General features: G+C 42.4%; 1 protein-coding gene across 1 annotated transcript in view; it reads left to right on the forward strand.

Moving 5' to 3' along the window:
• Positions 1 to 24,448, forward strand: part of LOC126234272 (serpin B3-like) — a 99,034-nt gene that overhangs the window by 32,322 nt on the left and 42,264 nt on the right. The window contains exons 2-4 of the mRNA XM_049942963.1: positions 12,808 to 12,895; positions 14,252 to 14,425; positions 22,176 to 22,383. Coding sequence (XP_049798920.1) covers positions 12,818 to 12,895; positions 14,252 to 14,425; positions 22,176 to 22,383 — 460 coding nt within the window. The 5' untranslated portion in view covers positions 12,808 to 12,817. The remainder of the gene's footprint in view (positions 1 to 12,807; positions 12,896 to 14,251; positions 14,426 to 22,175; positions 22,384 to 24,448) is intronic.

The raw sequence follows: 24,448 nt of genomic DNA on the forward strand, positions 1-24,448 counted from the left end.
TAGGTATACATACTGCCCAGCAGTCTTCTTTCGTGCTAAGTTTATGATACAAAATATGGTTCACTATTTTAAAACCTCGCTCATCTCTATTGTTAACACCCTCTTCAATATTATTAATGATTTTTTTCCACATCGGATCTGATCTCTGTAATTCGAACATGTTGTTACATATATATAGAAAATCCTTCATGTAAGTATTGCCACGCACTAACAGCACTTTATACTCCGCGGATTGCTCTAACATTTCTGCTAACTCCGGTAATCCTACCGGCAGTCGCGACAGAGCATCCGCTATTACGTTATCTTGGCCTTTTATGTACATAATCTTTATCCGGTATTCTTGTAAGATAAGCATCCATCTCCTCAGTCTAGTATGGAATAGTTTGCATGACATCAAAAAACTTAACGCCTGGTGGTCACTATACACTCTAATCTCCTTCCCTTGTAGATAATAATTAAACTTTTTTACAGCCCAGACTACTGCAAGCGCTTCCAGTTCGGTTGCCGAGTAGGCTCTCTCGCAGCTAGTTAAAGTCCTACTGGCGAAGCCGATAATCTTTATTGTTGTCGGGTCGTTTCCTTCCTCCCACTGAAACAGGCACGCTCCCAAGCCATAGGAACATGAATCCGTCGCAAGACAAAAATCTTTTGACAGATCTGGGTGCTGCAAAATATTTGCATTCAGTAGTGCGGTTTTAATCGCTTCGAAAGCTTGTTGACATTTGTCAGTCCAAACCCACTGCACATTTTTTCGTAGTAGATTTAGTAGTGACGCGTCATTTAACAACTGATTGGGCACGAACCTTCTGAAAAAAGACGTAAGTCCAAGGAACGCTTTCAATTGTCTCTTAGTGCGGGGGCTTGGAAATTCTCGGATCGCCTCTAGTTTTTTGTTGTCTGGGCTGATACCAAGTGGTGTAATAAGATGGCCTAAAAATTTAATTTTATTTCGTCCAAATTTTGACTTTTCGAGGTTTGCTGTCACCCCTGCTTGCCTAAATCTCTCTAGTACTCTATGCAACAATTCCATATGTTCATCCCAAGTAGCAGTAGCGATTACCAGATCATCAACATATACTGTGATTTTTTCTAACAAGTCTGGACCCAGTACCGTGTCTAGTGCAGTAATAAACACTCCAGCACTCACATTCAATCCGAAAGGAAGTACCTTGAATTGGTAACTCCGCCTTCCGAATATGAAAGCTGTGTACTTCCTGGATTCCGGTGTAAGTGGGATTTGCCAATATGAACTTTTAAGATCGACTGAGGTCAAGTACTGCACTCCATGAAATTTTTGTATCTGCTCATCTAAATTCTCTGGACGAGTCCGGACAGGTATAATAATTTTGTTAATGTCCCTCGCATCTAACACTAGCCTGATTTTTCCATTAGCTTTCGCCACTGCTACAAGAGGACTACTGTATGGAGAGAAGGAGGGCTCAATGATATCCCACTCTAACATCTTCCGAATCTCTTTAGCTACTAATTCCCTCCTCGACCAAGGGATGGAGTAAGTTGCGCGACAGTATGTTTTGTGGGGCATCACCTCTATGTGATAGTGGTACCCTTTTACTATTCCTGGTCGGTCGGTAAATACCATAGTATATTCCGATAGCAGCTGCGTCAACTGTTGCTTTTGTGTATCGCTTAAGCCTTCAGATTCCTGCACTTTGGTTTGAAATGCCTCAACATTTGTTTCAAAATTTCGATCCTATAAATTCGGGTAATAGAGGTCTGCTGCATGTGAAAAATCATCGAGGTGTAGTACCCAAGGGTTCCTACCTTTGATATTGATTCGATTACAACACGGCACAAGTACCTCCTTCGATTTCATCATAGATAACTCAATCCTCCTACCCCTATTAACTATGCTTAATTTCCCCAAGGAGAGGTCGATCAATGCGTCCCTCTCACGGAGAAAATCTACTCCCAGAATGCAGGCCACCTTTAATCCTTTAACAACGAGGAACGAGCTCACTATGTCTTCGCCCTCCTTACAAATCTCCACCTGCACCTGGTACTTAACTAATTGGCTCTGTGCACTAATGGCTCCAGACACCTTACAATTATTAACCGGGAAAGTCGGAATGCTATGTCCTTTTCCCAGTGCTTTAAATAACTCCATACTCATTACACTTACTGAGGCACCTGTGTCGATGATTATATTCACTGCAACATCATTGATTTTCGCTTCGATAATAGCTTGCACATTTTCGTTATTATCCTTCTTACATTCGTGCGGTTCGTTCAGTAGATCTTTATCCATACTGACACCGTCGTTGTATCGCAGCATACGTATCCCAGGTATATTATTATGACTCGTGCTGCTCTCACTCCATCCCTCGGCCATCGATGGAGAGCATATCGAGGCCGATTCTAGTTTGTTGGATTGTTTACTTGTGAGGTACTTGGACGGCTATTGTCCGCGACCTCCACTATATGTACACTCTGATTTGTAGGCCGCCACGGCTGCGCAATAGGCGCATTTTGCGGTGGTGGTCTATTGTTGTCATACCGGTCATTCCCCTGTCGCTCTGGGCTTCTTCGCTGATTCTGCTGCCAATTTCGATTACTATCACTATAATTGCTCTGCCACTGACCTCGCGCATTTTTCCAGCGGTTGGTCCCTGACATTCCGGATTCGTACCGGTCGTCAAATCGACGCTTTTTGTTATAAGTTGGTTGTCCATACCCGTTCTGGCCTCTACCATTACTACCATTTTGCGAATGTTCTTGCCGCTTGTTACCACCCCCACCATTTCCATGGTTGTGGTTTTGTGCACTACTATTTCTGTCGTGTTTACATCCTGACCCATTATTCCGCGAGTGATCACACGCTGATTTTGCGTCTTCCTGGATCAAGTCTATTGAATCTAGAACAGACAGGAAGTTTTCCATGTCGCTTTCTGGTACATGTGTTAATTTCTCTTTGATATGAATGGGTAAATGTGATTTTAGTAGTCTTATTATGTCTCTTGGTGATATAGGCTCGTCCCAGTAGCGCGTTTTGTTTATATACTTTTCAAAATACCGCCTCAAATTCCCAAGACGGGGTGAGTACGGTTCGGGATTATATACTTCTTTTCTTAGCCGCTCTTGTATACAAGGCGACCAATATTTCGACAGAAATGCCCTTTCGAACTGTTCGTATGTCCTGCAGCTGTCTGCTACTTCTGTAGCCCACAACGCTGCGTCACCTTGAATGTATGACATTACGTATTGAATTTTCTGTGTTTCGTTCCACACACTGGGCAAGATATTTTTAAAGCTTTTTATGAATACTACTGGGTGTACTGATTTCCGTTCAGTAGTAAATGTTTGAAATTGCCTATTTTTGATTAAACTTTCTTCAACTAATATTTTTGAACTACATGGGTTTGCTCCTGGGACATATGCTGTGTGCTCCGAACCGAAGCTACAGCTCTTCGCATTATCGACTGCAGATTCCCCATTGTTGTATCGCGTATAAATTTGTGCGTTGCCAAAACCATGGGCTGTTGGCGACATAGGTTCCTGGTCCAAATGCTTTCTGCTTTGTGCTAAACCCTTCTCCAGGTCGGATATCCGTTTGTTCATATTCACTTGCCACTGCGGAATATCCTCACTGAGTATTTGTTTGATGGTTTGCACGTCGTTCTGTACCTGACTATTTACTGCGGTACTGAACGATTCGGAATCTCTATTTGCTATGGCTACTTGTACTTTAGAATTAATATTTTTGTCAAGCTCACTCTCCTTCACTTCTAGCCATGAGTTGAATTCGGTTTCGATTTTAGTTGCTTGTTCGTTCCACTTCTGCTCTACAAGCTGTGTGGAATCTATTTCTAGCTTTTCTACTCGGTTGGCTAATACACCTATTTCATCTACCATGTTAGTGTTTGCTACTTGCAGGTTGTTGACCTGTTCCGTCAACTCCTACACGGCCTTAGGTATCGACTCATAACTCTGTTTCATACAGGCAATGTCCTTTTTCATAATTTCTAAAGATTGCACAAGTTGCTGGTCCCGCTCATCTTGCTGGGCAAGTAAATTTTCTGTTAATTGGCGATCTCGCTCAGCTTGCTGGGCAAGTAAATTTTCTGCTAACTGGCGATCTCGCTCAAGCTTGCTGGCGATCCCTCTCAGCCTGCTGGCGATCTCGCTCGGCTTGTTGGCGACCTCGCTCAGCTTGCTGTGCGAGAAAAATCTCAATTTTCTCGTCCTTTTCAGCTTGTTGTTGCACAAATTTTGCCTGGTAATCTAACACACGCTCTAAGATAGCCTGAAGTGAATACCCACCAGGCAGATTACCACTCTCTGGTTCCTGCTTTTCTGGTGGTGGTACAATTTCTTTATCTACATCTCCTTGAGCACTGGTGGGCGGTGGCACCACTTCCTGTGCCCCTGCCCCCACATTCTCACATGTTATATCCTCAAAGAGAGTACTTGTACTGCTTAAGGTACCCGGTTCTACATTTCCTGCACTAACTAATTGTTGTTCCTCAGTATCCATATTGCTCGGACGCTGACTACGCAACTTAACCATATTCCTAAATTGCTTACTAAAACACAAAATCTGACAGTTTTGCCCCTTGCACACAAAATACGTTAATTTAGCTACCCTACACTGCACACTAAAAATTACTATCTACCATCAACTTTGTCCTGTCACAAACACTAACATCAAACTACGCACAATATGCACACCACTAGCGAAATGACATCACTTCACTGGAGCTCAACTTCTACAAACAGGACAACTACACTGTAGTCTTACCTTTAGTTTATCTGATCTCGGGGTTCGGCTGCCCCCGGATTACGTAGTCGTTACAGTTTCTCAGTACTATCAGGATCGTCTTCTCAGACTCGCTTGCAGTAGTACGTTTTGTCATGAAAGAGTGTTTGCACATTCATTAATACATGGCATTGATCATGATATACATACATACATTTATCACTAAATACATATATATATATATATACATACATAACAATAGACACTGAAAGAAAAATACATAAAATTTTATGTTTGTGGCCACTGCAAATTCGGGCCCCGCGTTTTTGGGCGACAGTTTCACGTAACTCGTGAATTGTAAATTGTTGCTCTTCTGTTTATTTATTTTTATTATTATTATTATTAGCGTACCAACGCATATATGAAAAGAGTTACGTGAAATACTTTTTGCGTTGCTGTGCTTTGAATTTCTTTATCATCATTACCTTTTAGCAAAATAATATATATATATATATATATATATATATATATATATATATATATTGAAGTCTTATTGTTCTGTATCTGGCCTATAATTAAAGGAACGTTTTTTTGTAACTGTAACTCATGCTAAGAATCAATATATCTTCCCTACTTCATAGTTATTGAAAATTGAAATTACTTTGTTATGAACACTGATGTTACAGTTCGTATGATCGTTCAAAAACACAAGTTTGCAGTGGATTTTATTTCTCGGTAAAATACTATTTCATACCACGACTAGCCCAAGAACATGAGACTCTCATTAAAAAAAAATACGTTGTCACTATAAAGTTTGCCAGACCAGAACGGAGCACAGCAAGATTCCTATCAGATTCTGAAGGTACATTAACTTATTTGTACTTGGTACTATATCCTATCAGCAGCCCGCGTCAACCTGCAACACATCATAAAATCTGCTGATCTGCACTGCCAGTCTGGGAGCTAAAAGAAATAATATTATTTTACTATTATTTTACCGCTTCCTTGCGGTATGCTCGACTATATTGTAAGTCGTTTAAATACGCCGCGGTAGCGGCTCTTCGTTCTCCACGCAGCTCAGCACCACAGATAATATTTATATAACTGAAAAATGTCTCAACAGGATGGGATAATAGGCAAGCAAGCTTTAACAATTAATAATACAAGTTTTCATTTAAACAACTCTATTAAAACATTTAAATATCTCAGTGATTACAGACCTTTGTGAATTCACACGTAATGGCGTACATTGCTTAGTCTCGACAAAAGAATGCTACATTAGCGTTCTCTACGACAACACAGGAGATCTTACTCGCACAACTTCCAAATTAAGAAGACAAAGACATTCATATTCATCACGTATTATATACTAGTTCCTTTTTTAATCTCTGTTTAACATTTATCTTCTGTGTCGGTTTTATTACTCGCCGACGCAGACGTTCTCAAAAAAAAATAATAAAAAAAATACATAATTTTATACAATGACACAATATGATACACCTAATTTTCTAATTACTACATAATATGTTGTTTTTGTTTCTTACTAGACGTTACAACATCCACATGGTTACTCAGCAATTCATACATAAGTGCCTGGCAGAGGGTTCATCGAACTATTTTCATACTATTTCTCATACTACATACTCTCTAATGGCGCGTGGGAAAAAGGAACACCTAAATCTTTCCGTTCGAGCTCTGATTTCTCTTATTTTATTATGATGATCATTTCTCCCTACGTAGGTGGGTGTCAACAAAATATTTTCGCATTCAGAAGAGAAAGTTGATAATTGAAATTTCGTAAATAGACCTCGCCACAAAGAAGACGGCCTTCGTTCCAGTAACTGCCACCCCAACTCGCGTATCATAGCAGTTACACTCTCACCCCTATTGCGCGATAACACGAAACTAGCTGCCGTTCTTTGCACTTTTTCGATGTCCTCTGTCAATCCTACCTGGCAAGGATCCCACACCGCGCAGAAATATTCCAGCAGAGGACGGACAACTGTAATGTAGGCTGTCTCTTTAGTGGGTTTGTAGCATCTTCTAAGTGTTCTGCCAACAAAGCGCAGTCTTTGTTTCGCCCTCCCCACAGTATAATCTATGTGGTCTTTCCAATTTAAGTTACCCGTAGTTGTAACTCCTAGGTATTTAGTTGAAATGACAGCCCTCAGATCGTATACCAAAAATTTATCGGATGTCTTTCAATACCCATGTGCATGACCTCGCACTTTTCTTTCTTTAGTGCCAATTGTCAGTTTTCGCACCATACAGAAATTCTCTCTAGATCATTTTGTAATTGGAAATGATCGTCTGATGATTTTACTAGTCGGTAAATTACAGCGTCATCTGAAAACAATCTAAGGGGTCTGCTCATATTATCACCTAGATCATTTATGTAAATTAGGAACAGCAGAGGGCCTATGACACTACCTTGCGGAACGCCAGATATCACTTCTGTTCTACTCGATGATTTACCGTCCATCACTACGAACTGTGACCTCTCTGAGAGAAAATCACGAATCCAGTCACACAACTGAGACGATACTCCATATGCACGCAATTTGATTAATAGTCGCTTGTGAGGAACGGTATGAAAAGTCTTCTGAAAATCTAGGAATATGGAATTGATCTGAGATCCCTTGTCGACAGCACTCATTACTTCATGGGAATAAAGAGTTAGCTGTGTTGCACAAGAACGATATTTTCCGAATCCGTGTTGTTTATGGATCAATAAGTCATTTTCTTCAACGCGATTCATAATGTTCGAGTACAGTACAGTTTCCATGTCTCTATAATGAGGTTGCAAAAGTGCTACAATATTTCGAACGACATATTTGCGTGTAAGACCTTTTTTGTATTAAGAAACTAAATAAGTGACAATTAAGTGACAACTTGAGTACGAACATTTGTGAAACCGTCTGCATCTGTCGGTATGCCTACGGTTTGTGCAAGATAGAAATTATATAATGTCTTCAGCTTGCCAAAATAATTAAATAATACTGAAAATTCGTTTTGTTTGTGATTTATGTTGCTGAGAAATGTGAAATATAAGACTAAGTTGCGTACAGTGCTATTGCACTGACCCATGTAATTGTGGTGTGTGTTCTGTTCACCCTCCCCCCCCCTTCGAAGCACTCAGAGAGCATTGTGTGGCGGTGGGGGGGTGGAGGGGGGAAGGGGGAGGGAATGTACAACAAGACAGCGCTGTGGCACTCATACCAGGGCTCGGCCCACTAGCCGAAATCTTTCCTGCCCCTGATCTATGTATTCAGAATTTTATGTAATCTGAAGCAGATGCAGAAGTGTATTCAAGGTTAACATTTCAGCACAACCACACCATAACATCATCTACAGCCTGTATTTAAGGAAAAATAACATAGCTGGTTTATCACATCTGAATGTTGGCTATTTGTGTGAAGATCGTGTTATGGCTTGTGTGAGCAGGAACTTCTGCCAGCACCTGACGGTATTCGACAGCAGCAGGATGGTGGTCTAATGATACTGCAGTTCATCGTTTCTACAACATACACTCCTGGAAATGGAAAAAAGAACACATTGACACCGGTGTATCAGACCCACCATACTTGCTCCGGACACTGCGAGAGGGCTGTACAAGCAATGATCACACGCACGGCACAGCGGACACACCAGGAACCGCGGTGTTGGCCGTCGAATGGCGCTAGCTGCGCAGCATTTGTGCACCGCCGCCGTCAGTGTCAGCCAGTTTGCCGTGGCATACGGAGCTCCATCGCAGTCTTTAACACTGGTAGCATGCCGCGACAGCGTGGACGTGAACCGTATGTGCAGTTGACGGACTTTGAGCGAGGGCGTATAGTGGGCATGCGGGAGGCCGGGTGGACGTACCGCCGAATTGCTCAACACGTGGGGCGTGAGGTCTCCACAGTACATCGATGTTGTCGCCAGTGGTCTGCGGAAGGTGCACGTGCCCGTCGACCTGGGACCGGACCGCAGCGACGCACGGATGCACGCCAAGACCGTAGGATCCTACGCAGTGCCGTAGGGGACCGTACCGCCACTTCCCAGCAAATTAGGGACACTGTTGCTCCTGGGGTATCGGCGAGGACCATTCGCAACCGTCTCCATGAAGCTGGGCTACGGTCCCGCACACCGTTAGGCCGTCTTCCGCTCACGCCCCATCATCGTGCAGCCCGCCTCCAGTGGTGTCGCGACAGGCGTGAATGGAGGGACGAATGGAGACGTGTCGTCTTCAGCGATGAGAGTCGCTTCTGCCTCGGTGCCAATGATGGTCGTATGCGTGTTTGGCGCCGTGCAGGTGAGCGCCACAATCAGGACTGCATACGACCGAGGCACACAGGGCCAACACCCGGCATCATGGTGTGGGGAGCGATCTCCTACACTGGCCGTACACCACTGGTGATCGTCGAGGGGACACTGAATAGTGCACGGTACATCCAAACCGTCATCGAACCCATTGTTCTACCATTCCTAGACCGGCAAGGGAACTTGCTGTTCCAACAGGACAATGCACGTCCGCATGTATCCCGTGCCACCCAACGTGCTCTAGAAGGTGTAAGTCAACTATCCTGGCCAGCAAGATCTCCGGATCTGTCCCCCATTGAGCATGTTTGGGACTGGATGAAGCGTCGTCTCACGCGGTCTGTACGTCCAGCACGAACGCTGGTCCAACTGAGGCGCCAGGTGGAAATGGCATGGCAAGCCGTTCCACAGGACTACATCCAGCATCTCTACCATCGTCTCCATGGGAGAATAGCAGCCTGCATTGCTGCGAAAGGTGGATATACACTGTACTAGTGCCGACATTGTGCATGCTCCGTTGCCTGTGTCTATGTGCCTGTGGTTCTGTCAGTGTGATCATGTGATGTATCTGACCCCAGGAATGTGTCAATAAAGTTTCCCCTTCCTAGGACAATGAATTCACGGTGTTCTTATTTCAATTTCCAGGAGTGTATATTGCTGTTCGCCTTCGTCGATATCTCTGTCATTCGTGTTAATATCCAGTCAACGCAAGAACTCTGTGGCCTTGAGCGACTGCCGCCCGAGAGGACTGGCATATCGTCAGCTCTGCCATACGGGATGGTACAGTCACGTCACGTACCTTGACTGAAGAAATGGGTTTTTCTGAAGCCATACAATATCAACAGTAACAGCGTGGAGCTGCATCGACTCTGTGGTAGATTCTTTTATGTGTTTCTCTATTTTTTGTTTGTCTGTTGTCGATGTATTATGCTCGCAGTAAAATGTCATAACAACGTGATAAAATTGTCTCTGATAGTGCTGTTAAAAGAATTACTGTTTGTTGCGCGTGTGAAGAGTCTTGGGAGAGACGGCTGGATATTTTTAGCAACTATTCATACATGAGATTGCAGGTTCGAGTGCTGTTATCCACGTCTCTTCCCGTACACGTCGCATTCAATCTGAAACAATTCTGCTATTTCAATACTTCCAAAAATACTAATAAAAGTCGTGACGCTCACCTTTGTTCTCATGACATAATAACGGTTTATTGTGTCTCTTGTACAATTCTCCACATAACATCAAAAGAAGCGAACAGAAAACTCTAGTTACCCTTAATTACGAGTAAACCACAGAGAGAGTAATATTCCGAGTCAATGATATAATTATCATGGAGTCTCTCAGATAACGTCTTTGCCACTTAGCTTTCTCACAGTCGATTCAGTACATTACATATTTATTACACTACAACTCTCGCAGAGACAAGGCGTCAACGTTGGTGTGGCCAACAAGAACACTGGTAAAAGAATGGCAGTGCATCAACTTTTCACAGCAGACTCGGTTGTTCATACAGAATCACGATGGAAATATCTAAGTGTTTCATTTGGCATTGTCGTAAAGGTCCAGCGTTGCATGTGATGACGTGGTATGCTATTGGGTACAAAACATGGTCGCCTGTGGTACACATGGTCGATAATTTGGGTAGTGGGCGTTACATATCTGGCTTGTTATCATCGGTGTTTGTGCGCTCTCTTAGAGATGTCAGTGGCATCATCCTTCAACAAGATAATGCAAGGCTGCAAGTTTTCTGTGCTGTCCTGAGCTACATCAATGCAGAGAGAGTTCGACTGCTGCCCTGACCAGATCTCTCATCCACTGAAAATATCCCGTTAATGGCCACCAACAGACTGGTATACCAGCAGGAAGCAGCCACTGGGACTGTAGAACCTTGACATAGAACTGAAGCACTGTAGAAAGATATACTCGTATCTGTCGTCCAAAAGACGGCTTTATACCCAGCCACGTTAGAGATATACTTGCTGCCAGAGGTGACTGCGCTGCGAGCTAAATTTCGCAACCTCTGTACCCACAAATCACTTACAGAATTTAATCATATTTTTCCTTCACTACTGTATACTCAAAATAAATAAAATTTCGTTATTGCCTATCCTTGCTGCTACTGCAACTTCAATTTTGTATTTACAGGGTGTATCAAAATTACACCGACAAACTTCTAAGGAATGTAGAAGGTGTCTTAAGGAACAAAATAAGAATAGGAGCCCATGTCCAGAGAAGTCATCCAATGACGCTAAAGAGCGTAAGAATTACATGCACCAGAACCTTTATGTGTATATACAGAGTTTTTCACAGGTCATGTTACACACCTCTAGAGGTTGAAGAGGGGACTTAGATCAAGTTTTACACATAAACCAATGCCCAGAGACGTGATGCGGTGATGCAGCCCTGGAGAATGGCGTATTGTATCACAGCCGTCCACAATACGAGCACAAAGAGTCTCTACATTTGGTACCGGGGTTGCGTAGACAAGAGCTTTCAAATGCCCCCATAAATGAAAGTCAAGAGGGTTGAGGTCAGGAGAGCGTGGAGGCCGCGGAATTGGTCCGCCTCTACCAATCCATCGGTCACCGAATGTGTTGTTGAGAAGCGTACGAACACTTCGACTGAAATGTGCAGGAGCTCCATCGTGCATGAACCACATGTTGTGTCGTACTTGTAAAGGCACATGTTCTAGCAGCACAGGTAGAGTATCCCGTATGAAATCTTGATAACGTGCTCCGTTGAGCGTAGGTGGAAGAACATGGGGCCCAATCAAGAAATCACCAACAATGCCTGCCCAAACGTTCACAGAAAATCTGTGTTGATGACGTGATTGCACAATTGCGTGCGGATTCTCGTCAGCCCACACATGTTGATTGTGAAAATTTACAATTTGATCACGTTGGCATGAGGAAGTACAGTGCATACTGACGAAACTAAAATGAGCTCTAACATGGAAATTAAGCGTTTCCGGACACATGTCCACGTAACATCTTTTCTTTATTTGTGTGTGAGGAATGTTTCCCGAAAGTTTGGCTGTACCTTTTTGTAACACCCTGTATAGTACATACATTTACACGCGCCGACTCCTACAACTTCGGCACCCTGTATCGTCGACGGATGACTTTTCTGGCACACAGTTTCCTACACTCATTTTCAAGACACCGTCTACATCCCTTCGAAGTTTGTCGCTGTAATTTTGAAACACTCTGTACATACACTCATAGCAGCTCCGTTTACTGTCTGTCGTGAACGATTGCGGTTAATCCATTACACGAAACAGTTAAAAAAGGTGCTTACTTTCAAATGCGCACCAAATACAGAGAATGCTCCGTTAAGCTTACTGTTCAGAGTACTGTGCATCCAGTCTTGCTGACCGTCTGGGAAGAAATTGTTTGAGAAACCTTGTGGAAAGTATGAATCGTTCTTCGTGAAATATTCACACTATTTAATGTGAGGAGATCTGAAGGGAACAACAGGAGTAAAAAGAGTTTCTATGATAGGAGAACAGTAAAGCGAAAGGCAGACGATCTGGACGAGGAATGATGTGAAAAGTAATACAGTTGTCTTGCTTACATCAATCCATTTCAGAGATGGTTTCTCACAAACCAGGCATAGTGAATTACTGCACTAATACTTAACAAGCGTAATCACTCGTCCAAATCTTATAACTCCTATGTGGATTCCGTTCGTAACAGTTTTCTCCAAAAACCTATGAAAGAATGTTTACTAAATATCGTTTGTTGGTACTCTAGTTGACTTAAACTCTAGAATTCGCTGAATGTTTTTTTTCTTTACAGGCCCAGAGAAATGGCTCAAGCGAGCGTTGATACCGCTCTGCAGTCCATGGCAGAATCCAACGTTAACTTCACATTCGACATGCATAAGGTAAGTTACATGGTTTTGAAACAGTTAAATCTCTCGTCATGACAACTCAAGGAAATTTAGTCGCGATATGGTTTCTTATTGTAAAGTCAACTAAGTACAAAAGTCTTATATTTACGACTGATCCAGTGCATTTCTAAATGCAATTTTAAGTGCATTACTTCCAAGACCTCGTTTTAATTCCTCATTTCAGCAAAGGAAAGTACGCGAAAAATAGTATTTCAAGATTGCCTTCTGCCTTATATGATACCAAGTCTTCCGAAGCTCTGTCAAATTTTCACTGTAATATTGGAGCTCCTATGTGTTCCAGACCGACTTCCATTCTTCACCCATCTACCGGACTGAAAAGTACAGTGTGTTGCTAACCAGCAGTCCTCACCCAAACACCATCCAAAGAAACCCACAATAGTTTAAAATTCCTAGCTGAACAAACATGGGGATTAACTGCCACATCCGCCATCCACACACATAAAACCATCACCTGTCCCATCCACACCTATACCAATGCAGCATGAAATTCCTTCCAAATCCTGGAACGACATGCTCTCTATCTTGGTTTACACAACCTCATCAAGAGAGTGAGGATACCTATAGGTGAACATTAATATGGGGTGTATTCACCATTCGCCTTTCTGGAGACTTGTGCCCTCCTGGAACACTGTCAATAAGGTGTCTGAAGGTCTGTGAAGAATGGCAGATGATTCTTCCTCAAGAACAGAAACCAGAGAACGTAGTGATGTTGGACGCTGGGGTCTCGAGAGAAGACGACGTTCTAATTCATCCCAAAGGCGTTCCATTGGGCTGACATAAAGACTCTGGGCTGGCATTCCATTTCTGGAATGTTACTGTCCACAAACCATTACCTCACAGACGCTGGTTTATGACTGAGTAGATTGTCTCCACGATGCAGTCGTAGTCTCCGAATGATTCCTCTACTGTAGGCAGTACACATTGCTATAAAACAAGTTCTTATGCTGCCTCATTTAGATTTTTCTTAAACACGGTAAGTTGTTGCCAACACACACCAAGTAAAGGTCATGTAAATAACAGTTAAATGAAAAACGATTGTGAACGGTCAATGGCACTGTGTAGCTATCACATAATTTTTGTGTAAGGTCTCTGTGCTTTTGTCTTTGTTTTCCTATAGCTATTGTAGTATTGGTTTTAGATTACTGATATGCATTCCGAGTGTTTGAATTATTATGTAGAGACCGAAACTGCCAATCGCAGTTAAGTGCAAATAATAAAAATAATTTGAACAACCCGTGTCAAATAATTCAACGTCCTTTAATTTAGGCATTCCCATTTAAATACAAGCCAATAAGTATTAATTATGTTCATGTTTTCTATCATTTCTAGACGATGGACGCGGGAAACATCTTTTATTCTCCTCTCAGCATACATGTGATACTTACACTAGTATATTTCGGTGCAGAAGGTGAAACAGCTCGGCAGATCCGAGAGGGTCTCCGTTTACGTGGTAACGACGATGTCATAGAGAGAGGCATCGAGACTACAATGGGTGAGTTAAACGTGAGTACAAAAGACGAGGTTGTAAAAGCTTTGTAACTCTTCAATTTAATGTAGCAGTTGCGCTGAACATTTCTGCAGATTATGTCCCATATTTGTTCTCCGCAACAGTTCCATTAATATTTTAATTTGTAAAATCACTGTGGTAAGTGCCAACTAAATAATTGTGATTTTAGTGTGTAGAGCCTATAACACCAAAGAAATGCCGTCAGCCTATCTTACACACAATCCTGAAGTTAGAAACGACAGATAAAAGCAAGAACCGTCACTTGTTAGCTCCCGCAACCATGTTGCTGATCAGTCTAACATACAATAACTAAGAATCAAGTAAAATCTACCAGCGTCAAATATAGACCTTGACAAAGAAATTCCTGAAAACGTACATGAAGAGTGCTGTACTGAAGTGAATCAAGGTACAAAAATGGCACATATCTGGCACGTAGTCGTTCTTCTTCACTGTTCAACGTATACAGAAATTAATTAAAGGCACTAAATTAATGTGTATGGATGTGTGACTGAAAATACTGTGTGAAAGGATATCAACGATATGCTGATGTCACTGTCGCATTAAAGAGTCTGTTGAATGGACTGTGCTGTCTACTGAGCACAGAATGTAGATTCGGAGTAAATAAAAAAATGAAAATATAAACGAACATGATAAATGAGACTAACTACAGCATATAAATCGAGGATCATGTGGTAGTCGAAGCGAAGGAATTGTGTTGAATTGGAGGAAAATTAACATGTGATGAATGACGAAAGAAGGATATAAGAAGCAGACTAGCATTTCCTGCCAAAATAAGTCCCCTACAATCATATATAAAACTTCACTGTGCAAAAACCAACAAAGAAGGGAATCTAAGCGTTAGGGATGTGGTACGATAGGAGGGTGTTGGAAATTAAGTAGAGCAGCAAAATAAGAAATGAGGAGGGTCTCTTCACAAGGGGAACATACCATCACCCCCCCCCCCCCCCCCTCAGATTTAGTGGTAAGAGGTCTCAGTGGACAGCTCGTCAAAATCTGAATACATATGAAGCACAGAACAAGGTGTACTGTACTGTGAAAAAAAAATCAAAATAGAAACAGTGAACGGTCCAAGCAAAAGAAGTACAACATAGAGCAATGTGGATGAGCCACGGCGTTGTTGTGTAGTGATCACGATGTTGAACTACAAAGCTGGCGAGCGGTGTTCAAAGTTCCCTCGTGCCAATTTTACGGTGTTCGCTGTATTCAAATTTGTGTGCGTGTCGTGGTGTAACGTCCGTTTGTAAGAGCGAGGTGTAAGGAGGGGACCTTACATTAAATGTTGATTCAGCGCAACTATTCCATTAGAAGCCGAAAGGAAGTGGCTTTCGAATGGGAGCTGGAAACATTTGTCAACCGAATCCTCCAGCGGAAATCACGTCTGATGTGTCATACACCGCGTTACTGACAGTATGTGTGTCATATGACAAGAATCTCTTATCGTCGCACCTAATCTGTAAGCCTGGTGAGAGTGAGATAAGCCTCCTTGCCCGGTTTAGTTGTTCGTATGAATTTGAATGTGATACCTCCCAAGGAAATAATGAAAGCACAATAGTTTGGCACGTAAGCTGCAGCAAACGAACGCAACAGTTTCACAATCAACAGTTTATCTGTGGTCTGTCAACATATATGTTTTTAATGTTTTTGAAGTTGCGTTCCACTTTGGAAGTTTTGACTCTTGAATTCCTTTCTTGTAACATAGTTCACACCCGTCTATTTGTTGTGTTCATTTCTGTGAAGTGTCTATGTGATATCTCGCCTGCTCTCACTATTCAGCACATTCTTTCCACATGAGTGATATTCTGTAACCAATGTGTAGTATGCCGGCCGAAGTGGCCGTGCGGTTAAAGGCGCTGCAGTCTGGAACCGCAAGACCGCTACGGTAACAGGTTCGAATCCTGCCTCGGGCATGGATGTTTGTGATGTCCTTAGGTTAGTTAGGTTTAACTAGTTCTAAGTTCTAGGGGACTAATGACCTCAGAAGTTGAGTCCCGTAGTGCTCAGAGCCATTTGAACCATTTGAATGTGTAGTATGACAATTGCCAATCATTTCAATGACCGGACGAGCAGTTCATAGTGTTGCGAAAAAAAATAATATGGTACGAGGGACTACTGAACACGACTTGGTCGCTTTGTAATCAGCACCATTACCACTTAAACATGACGCCGTTCTTCTGGCACTGCGCTCATTGTTGGACTTGCTGAGCCTGGACCGTTCACTGTTTTTATTTTGCATTTTTATCCAGTTCGGTACACCTTCTTCCTATCTTCGTGCTTGATCTGTGTTCAGTTTTTGACGGGCCTTCCATTGGGCCATCTTACCAATAAATCTGAGGGGGAAGGTCGTGCGACGGGGAGTTTCCCTTGTCAGAATCGGTGAGGAGTGGAACATGTGGAACACATTGAAAAGAAGAAGGGACAGGATGATAGGATATCTGTTAAGACATCGAGTAATAAGCTCCATGGTACTAGGGGGAACTGTAGAGAGTAAAGATTGTAGGGGAAGACAGGGAATCGAATATATCCTACAAATAGTGGAGGATGTTTGCGGCAAGTGCGCCTCTGAGATGGAGAGGTCGTTAGAGAAGGGTAACTTTTGGAAGGCTGCATCAAACCAGTCAATAGATTGATAACTCAACCTTCATTTGTACCGGAAACACAGGTAGGTTTAATCTGTGGTACAGGAGCCACGTTGCCAGTGAGGGCTTGCGTTATTTGTCCCTATGGTACGATTTCATCGAGTTGGGGCCACTGTGATAATCGGGGCTATTGGAAGAGATTCTTGTTGATTCCCTCAAATTGATGTCACTGTCAACGCCTTGGGTTAACGGGCCTCCTTCTGGTTCGTTTAAATGCAGTAACACATTCTTCTTCTTCTTCTACTTCTTCTTCTTCTTCCTCTCCTCAGCGATGAAAGGCCCTGTAGACCACACGCTGCATCAAAATTGCTTCCATCGCCTTCTATCTCTCGCAGTCTCTCTCCACCCTGCGGAAATTACTAATGCTGCGATGTCCTTCTCTATGCCATCTTTCCACCTTGTACTAGACCTGTCCAACGGTCTTGTTGCCTGGACAGTTCCTTCAAATGCTTTCTTGGTGATTCTGTCGTTTTCCATTCTAGCCACATGTCCAGCCCATTGCAGTCTCCTACTTTTTAATTTCTGGATGATAGTCGGTTGCTTCATTAACTGACAAATTTCATTTTTCTTTCGAATTCTCCATACGCCATTCTGAAACATAGGTCCCCAGATTTTTCTCATTACTTTTCTTTCGAAAACATTCACTTTTTCTCTTGCATTTTTTGTAAGCGTCCAACTATCTGAACCGTACAATACAATGGGGCAGATGATTGAGAAAGCTTTACTTTTGAGTTGGTTGCTTAGTGAGTACAGACATCTTGACCCTGACGCTATTCTTTCGTTTATATCCATTCCTATGATATTTTTACTGTTGAACACGTGGTTTTGAATTTTATTTAGTGTTTTGTAAACATCCATAGCTTTGGTTACTTTCGATAGATGGTGTTCTTGTAGTTGGGCGTAACTTGTTAGTCTGTTCTCTGCCTTTATGCGTGATACGTTGGGCACAATTGAGCATAAGTATATTAATTTTGTTAGTCATGTAGAAGAGATCACAGGCTCGCCTTTGATGAACACCTGGATGTGTGTGTGTGTGTGTGTGTGCTGTTCGACTGTTTGACGTCTCCGTTTTTGCAAAGCGGGTACTTCTTATCACATGTTTTATGTGTCGCAGCCCCATACAAAATGTGATTTTCGACAAAATTGTTAAGGCTTTCGGTGCCAATTGTTGACAAACTGACTATTGGCTTCTGTCTCGGGTTCTTCCGCCGACGTTCATCTAATGATTTTACTGACGTTTCACCAGTACGAGTGGCTGGCATTGTCAAAGTTTCACCCTCCATTCAATCAATTAACACCAGGATCAAAGAGCATAAGCGACATTGCAGGTTGGGGCAGGTGCAGAAATCGGCCGTGTCAGAGCACGCACTGAGTGAGACCGACCACGTAATAAAATTCGCCGACACGGAAATTCTGGCTGTAGAGAAGCACTATCACACGCGCTTGTTCAGAGAAGCTGTAGAAATACAAAAACACGCGAACAGTTTCAACAAGAAAGAGGAAGGCCTTAAGGTAAACGGATCCCGGCTTCCCGTACTGCAGCGAACGACCGTCGCAGGTAGCAAGAGGAGAACCGCACCGGAAATGACCGCGGAGAAGCCCTCGGACGTTGGCGCGCCAGGTACATATAGTCTGCGGCCGCGAGCTCGGTTCCAGTTCACCACCGGCAATGGAGGGTGAAGCTGTGATTTTTGAGTTTGACAAACCTTCTTGCTTCAGATTATGGAATTTAATTGGTCAAATTTTCCTTCTGTACCCTACTTTCTGCAAAGAAGTCTTTGGTTCTTGATTTCACACTGCTTGATCAACCAAAAGGTCTGCGCACGTGCCTGATGTTATACGAGAGGTACCTGCCTCACGTTCACCTTCGTCACAGTTTCCTTGGGTGTCTTACACAGAGGTGATAAACGTCATGGGATAGCGATACGTGCATATACAGATGGCGATAGCAACGCGTAGACAAGCTATAAGAGGGCAGTGCATTGGTGGAGCTGTCATTTGTATTCGGATAATTCGCGTGAAAAGTTTTCCGACGTGATTATGGCCCTACGACGGGAATTAAGTTTTTAAATGCGGGAAATCAATATTCCGAGATCTACTGTGTCAATAGTGTGCCGAGAATATCAAAAAATTACCTCTCACCACGGACAACGCAGTGGCCGGCAGTCTTCATTTAACAATAGAGAACAGGGAGTTTCCGTTGGGTTGTCAGTGCTAAAAGAAAAGCAATACTGCATCAATTAGCACCAGAAATCAATGTGGGACGTACGACGAACGTATCCGTTAGGACAGTGCGGCGAAATTGGCGTTAATGTGCTATGGCAGCATACGACGGACGCAAGTGCCTTTGCTAACAGCACAACATCGCCTGCAGAACTTCTCCTGCGCTCGTGACCATATCCGTTGGACACTAAACTCCTCTCGAAGAGTCCACGAAGGCCGAACGGTACCGACCGGCCGCCGTGTCATTCTCAGCCTATAGGCGTCACTGGATGCGGTTATGGAGGAGCATGTGGTCAGCACACCGCTCTTCCGGCCGTATGTCAGTTTCCGAGACCGGAGCCGCTATTTCTCAATCAAGTAGCTCCTCAGTTTGCCTAACAAGGGCTGAGTGCACCCCGCTTGTCAGCAGCGCTCGGCAGACCCATCCAAGTGCTAGCCCAGCCAGACAGTGCTTAACTTCAGTGATATGACGGAAACCGGCGTTACCACTGCGGCAAGGCCGTTGGCCGTCGGAAAAATGGTTCAAATGGCTCTGAGCACTATGGGACGTAACATGTGAGGTCATCAGTCCCCTAGAACTTAGAACTACTTAAACCTAACTAACCTAAGGACATCACACACATCCATGCCCGAGGCAGGATTCGAACCTGCGACCGTAGCAGTCGCGCGGTGCCAGACTGTAGCGCCTAGAACCGCTCGGCCACCCCGGCCAGCAGTGTGGGTTGTGTTTACATAGAATAGACTGGGTACTTTGATCCAACTGAACCGATAATTGACTGGAAATGGATATGTTCAGCTACTTGGTGGTCATCTGTAGCCATTCAGCGACAGAATTTTTATGGATGACAATGCGCCATCTTGGACAATTCGAGCGAAAGATTTGGCCATCCAGATCGCCAGACGTGAATCCCATGGAACATTTGTGGTACATAATCGAGAGGTCAGTTGGTGCACAAAATCCCTGCACTGGCAATACTTTGGCTATTATGGGCGGCTAGAGAGGCAGCATGGCTGAATATTTCTGCAGGAGACTTCCAACGACTTACTGAGTCCATGCCACGTCGAGTTGCTGCACTGCCCACGGTAAGAGGAGATCCGATACGATATTAGGCGCTGACCCATGACTTTTGTCACCTCAGTGTATTACTGAAATATGTCTGCCTCTCCTTCAAAGCTGCAATGTCTACAGAAACGCAGTGCAGCCGGTATTTGCAAATACCTGTGAATCGTCATTATTACGGAACTGTTTCAGTTTAAGACTTTAGCTAAGTTGACTTCTGGAGTGCAGCCTTAAATCGTATTGAAACATGTCCGATAAATATTATTAATAAGACGAGAATACAGTCTTGAGTATGTGTTGGTGTAGCAGAATTCTATACATTAGGTGGGAAGAGTGGGTAATGAAGAACTGCTGACTGACTAATACTTTTTTATTCTATGGCGAACGGGCCACATGCCTTATTCCGCTGCTTTCCAGTCGTTTGTAGAGTGCTCCCATGCTCCCCACGCAATGATAAAGCACTTTTAAAGCTATCCTAGGGACCTCTAGTGTGTATATAGGTGACTAGAGCAATGGTTCGAGCACCATCTCTCGGGTTGAATTGTGCCATAGAAACTCTGGAATATGTGATCTTGCGAATGCTCAAACTAAGGTGTGAAGAACTTCACGGGACACTTCTTAGAAAATGGCACAAACTGGTTGAAATTCATCTACAACACTGAATTGCTATGGACATACACACAGAGCAGCATATTCTAATTGTTGCTACTCGTGAATGCTTTCATATCATTTGGCTTTGGTCAACTTAGTTGAAATATGACGAATAGTAATCATCATATTGAAGTTTTGATCTCAATTCCCGTACTTGCAGAAAAATAATAATGAATTAAGGTTGGGTCCACCTTTTTACAAGTACACACGTTATTGTTTGGCTTTAACAACCAAACATGTTTCACCACAATTGTGATATCCCAAGTGGGTTTTTTTATTATTATCCTGAAACGCATAAATAGAGCTTATTTTTAGGTTAAGGAATATGATACATCAGATTCGGTTGTCATTTAAATAGTATGTGCGCTTTACGTTTTATTTTACACTGCACGCGTCCTGTGGCTGTTAACCAAAATTAAAAACATGTCAAAGTTAGTACGCCATGTCATCTACAAACATGAAGGTTGTTAAAAAATCAGTGTAGATGATTTTATAACATCCCTCATATTTGCAGGCGACGTGGTGTCCTAACTTCGACCTGTAACTGATTTTGGTTGACAGCCAAAGCTTGCACACATTGTAAAATAAAACATAAAGTGCACACACAATTTAAACGACAACACAATCTGATGTATCATATTCCTTAAAATAAAAATAACCTGTATGCATCTACTTCAGAAAAAAAAAAGAAAAATCCTCTTAGGGTGCCACACATGTCGTGAAACATTTTTGAATGGTAAAACTAAACAATAAATTGTGTACTTGCAGGAAGGTGTACCCATCCTTAATTCATTAAAACATGAATTAATTTTGCTCCATGTGCATTTCATGTCAGATATTGCACGTTTCGTAGCACACGTTGGTTCCATATTGTTTACTACTTATTATTCTTTTTCTGTGCTCCTAACAAGTACCTTCTGTTGTTCCCACATTTTATTAGCACCTTATAGTGAGTGTCATTTTCAGGAGAATTCTGTCTGTACATTTTTAAAGGTGTTGTATGCAGCAATAGTACCACTTTTTCCTTGTGAGCAGTTACCAAATGTTAAACAAAATGTGTAACCTCATGACATGTCTGTCCTTGTAAATGTTATGTGCAAATTTTAGAGTTTATTAATTTTATGTCAGTATTACCCTGAGAATACACTTTTTCAGGAATACGATGACATACTGCTCGACATAGCTAATAGAATATTTCTGAAGGCTGGTTTTGAACTACGGAAAGAATTTCTACAATCTGCAGATAAATTTATAGCGGGAGTCGAACAAGTGAATTTTCATCAATCAGACGTAGCAAGGAAAACGATAAATGACTGGGTCGCAAAGAAGACACATGATAAGATACAAAACTTAATCCCTTCAGGTAAGAGACACAACTTGTGGAGACTTAGCTCTATTTGCAGTTAACCAAAGTCTACTTCAAAATTTGGTCTCCAACATCCCGCATATTATTTTTAACAGATGCAACTCGAATTAAACTGAAACTTAAATGCTGATTACCTAAGCTTTACTGCAGAACAGCCAATTTGTGCCTCACACCACTATTTGTGTTTCGTGTAATATGAAAAATTCCAGATGGCTCGCTGTGCTCATGAAACATTCTGTCTTGCTATTTATTTACTTCCTGCCGTAGTTGCATAAATATTCTTTAATGCTGCTTAATTTTGAATGTATGGACAAATGATGATGGCGTCCTCTTGGATAAAATATTCCGGAGGTAAAATAGTCCCCCATTCGGATCTCCGGGCGGAGACTACTCAGGAGGACGTCGTTATCAGGAAAAAGAAAACTGGCATTCTACGGATCGGAGCGTGGAACGTCAGATCCCTTAACCGGGCAGGTAGATTAGAAAATTTAAAAAGGGAAATGGATAGGTTAAAGTTAGATATAGTGAGAATTAGTGAAGTTCGGTGGCAGGAGTAACAAGACTTTTGGTCAGGTGACTACAGAGTTATAAACACAAAATCAAATAGGGGTAATGCAGGAGTAGGTTTAATAATGAATAAAAAAATAGGAGTGCGAGTAAGCTACTACAAACAGCATAGTGAACGCATTATTGTGGCCAAGATAGACACAAAGCCCATGCCTACTACAGTAGTAAAAGTTTATATGCAAACTAGCTCTGCAGATGATGCAGAAATTGAAGAAATGTATGATGAGATAAAAGAAATTATTCAGGTAGTGAAGGGAGACGAAAATTTAATAGTCATGGGTGACTGGAATTCGAGAGTAGGAAAAGGGAGAGAAGGAAACATAGTAGGTGAATATGGATTGGGGCTAAGAAATGAAAGAGGAAGCCGCCTGGTAGACATTTGGTTCAAGAATCATGAAAGAAGGTTGTATACATGGAAGAATCCTGGAGATACTAGAAGGTATCAGATAGATTATATAATGGTAAGACAGATTTAGGAACCAGGTTGTAAATTGTAAGACATTTCCAGGGGCAGATGTGGACTCTGACCACAATCTATTGGTTATGAACTGTAGATTAAAACTGAAGAAATTGCAAAAAGGTGGGAATTTAAGGAGATGGGACCTGGATAAACTGAAAGAACCAGTGGTTGTACAGAGTTTCAGGGAGAGCATAAGGGAACAATTGACAGGACTGGGGGAAAGAAAAACAGTAGAAGAAGAATGGGTAGCTCTGAGGGACGAAGTAGTGAAGGCAGCAGAGGATCAAATTGGTAAAAAGACGAGGGCTAGTAGAACTCCTTGGGTAACAAAAGAAATATTGAACTTAATCGATGAAAGGAGAAAATATAAAAATGCAGTAAATGAAGCAGGCAAAAAGGAATACAAACGTCTCAAAAATGAGATCGACAGGAAGTGCAAAATGGCTAAGCAGGCATGGCTAGAGGACAACTGTAAAGATGTAGAGGCTTATCTCACTAGGGGTAAGATAGATACAGCCTACAGGAAAATTAAAGAGACCTTTGGAGAAAAGAGAACCACTTGTATGAATATCAAGAGCTCAGATGGAAACCCAGTTCTAAGCAAAGAAGGGAAAGCAGAAAGGTGGAAGGACTATATAGAGGGTCTATACAAGCGCGATGTACTTGAGGACAATATTATGGAAATGGAAGAAGATGTAGATGAAGATGAAATGGGAGATACGATACAGCGCGAAGAGTTTGACAGCGCACTGAAAAACCTAAGTCGAAACAAGTCCCTGGGAGTAGACAACATTCCATTAGAACTACTAACGGCCTTGGGAGAGCCAGTCCTGACAAAACTCTACCATCTGGTGAGCAAGATGTACGAGACAGGCGAAATACCCTCAGACTTCAAGAAGAATATAATAATTCCAATCCCAAAGAAAGCAGGTGTTGACAGATGTGAAAATTACCGAACTATCAGTTTAATAAGTCACAGCTGCAAAATACTAACGCGAATTCTTTACAGACGAATGGAAAATCTGGTATAAGCTG

This window comes from Schistocerca nitens, chromosome 2, assembly GCF_023898315.1.
Source record: "Schistocerca nitens isolate TAMUIC-IGC-003100 chromosome 2, iqSchNite1.1, whole genome shotgun sequence".
Taxonomy (NCBI): Eukaryota; Metazoa; Arthropoda; class Insecta; order Orthoptera; family Acrididae; genus Schistocerca; species Schistocerca nitens.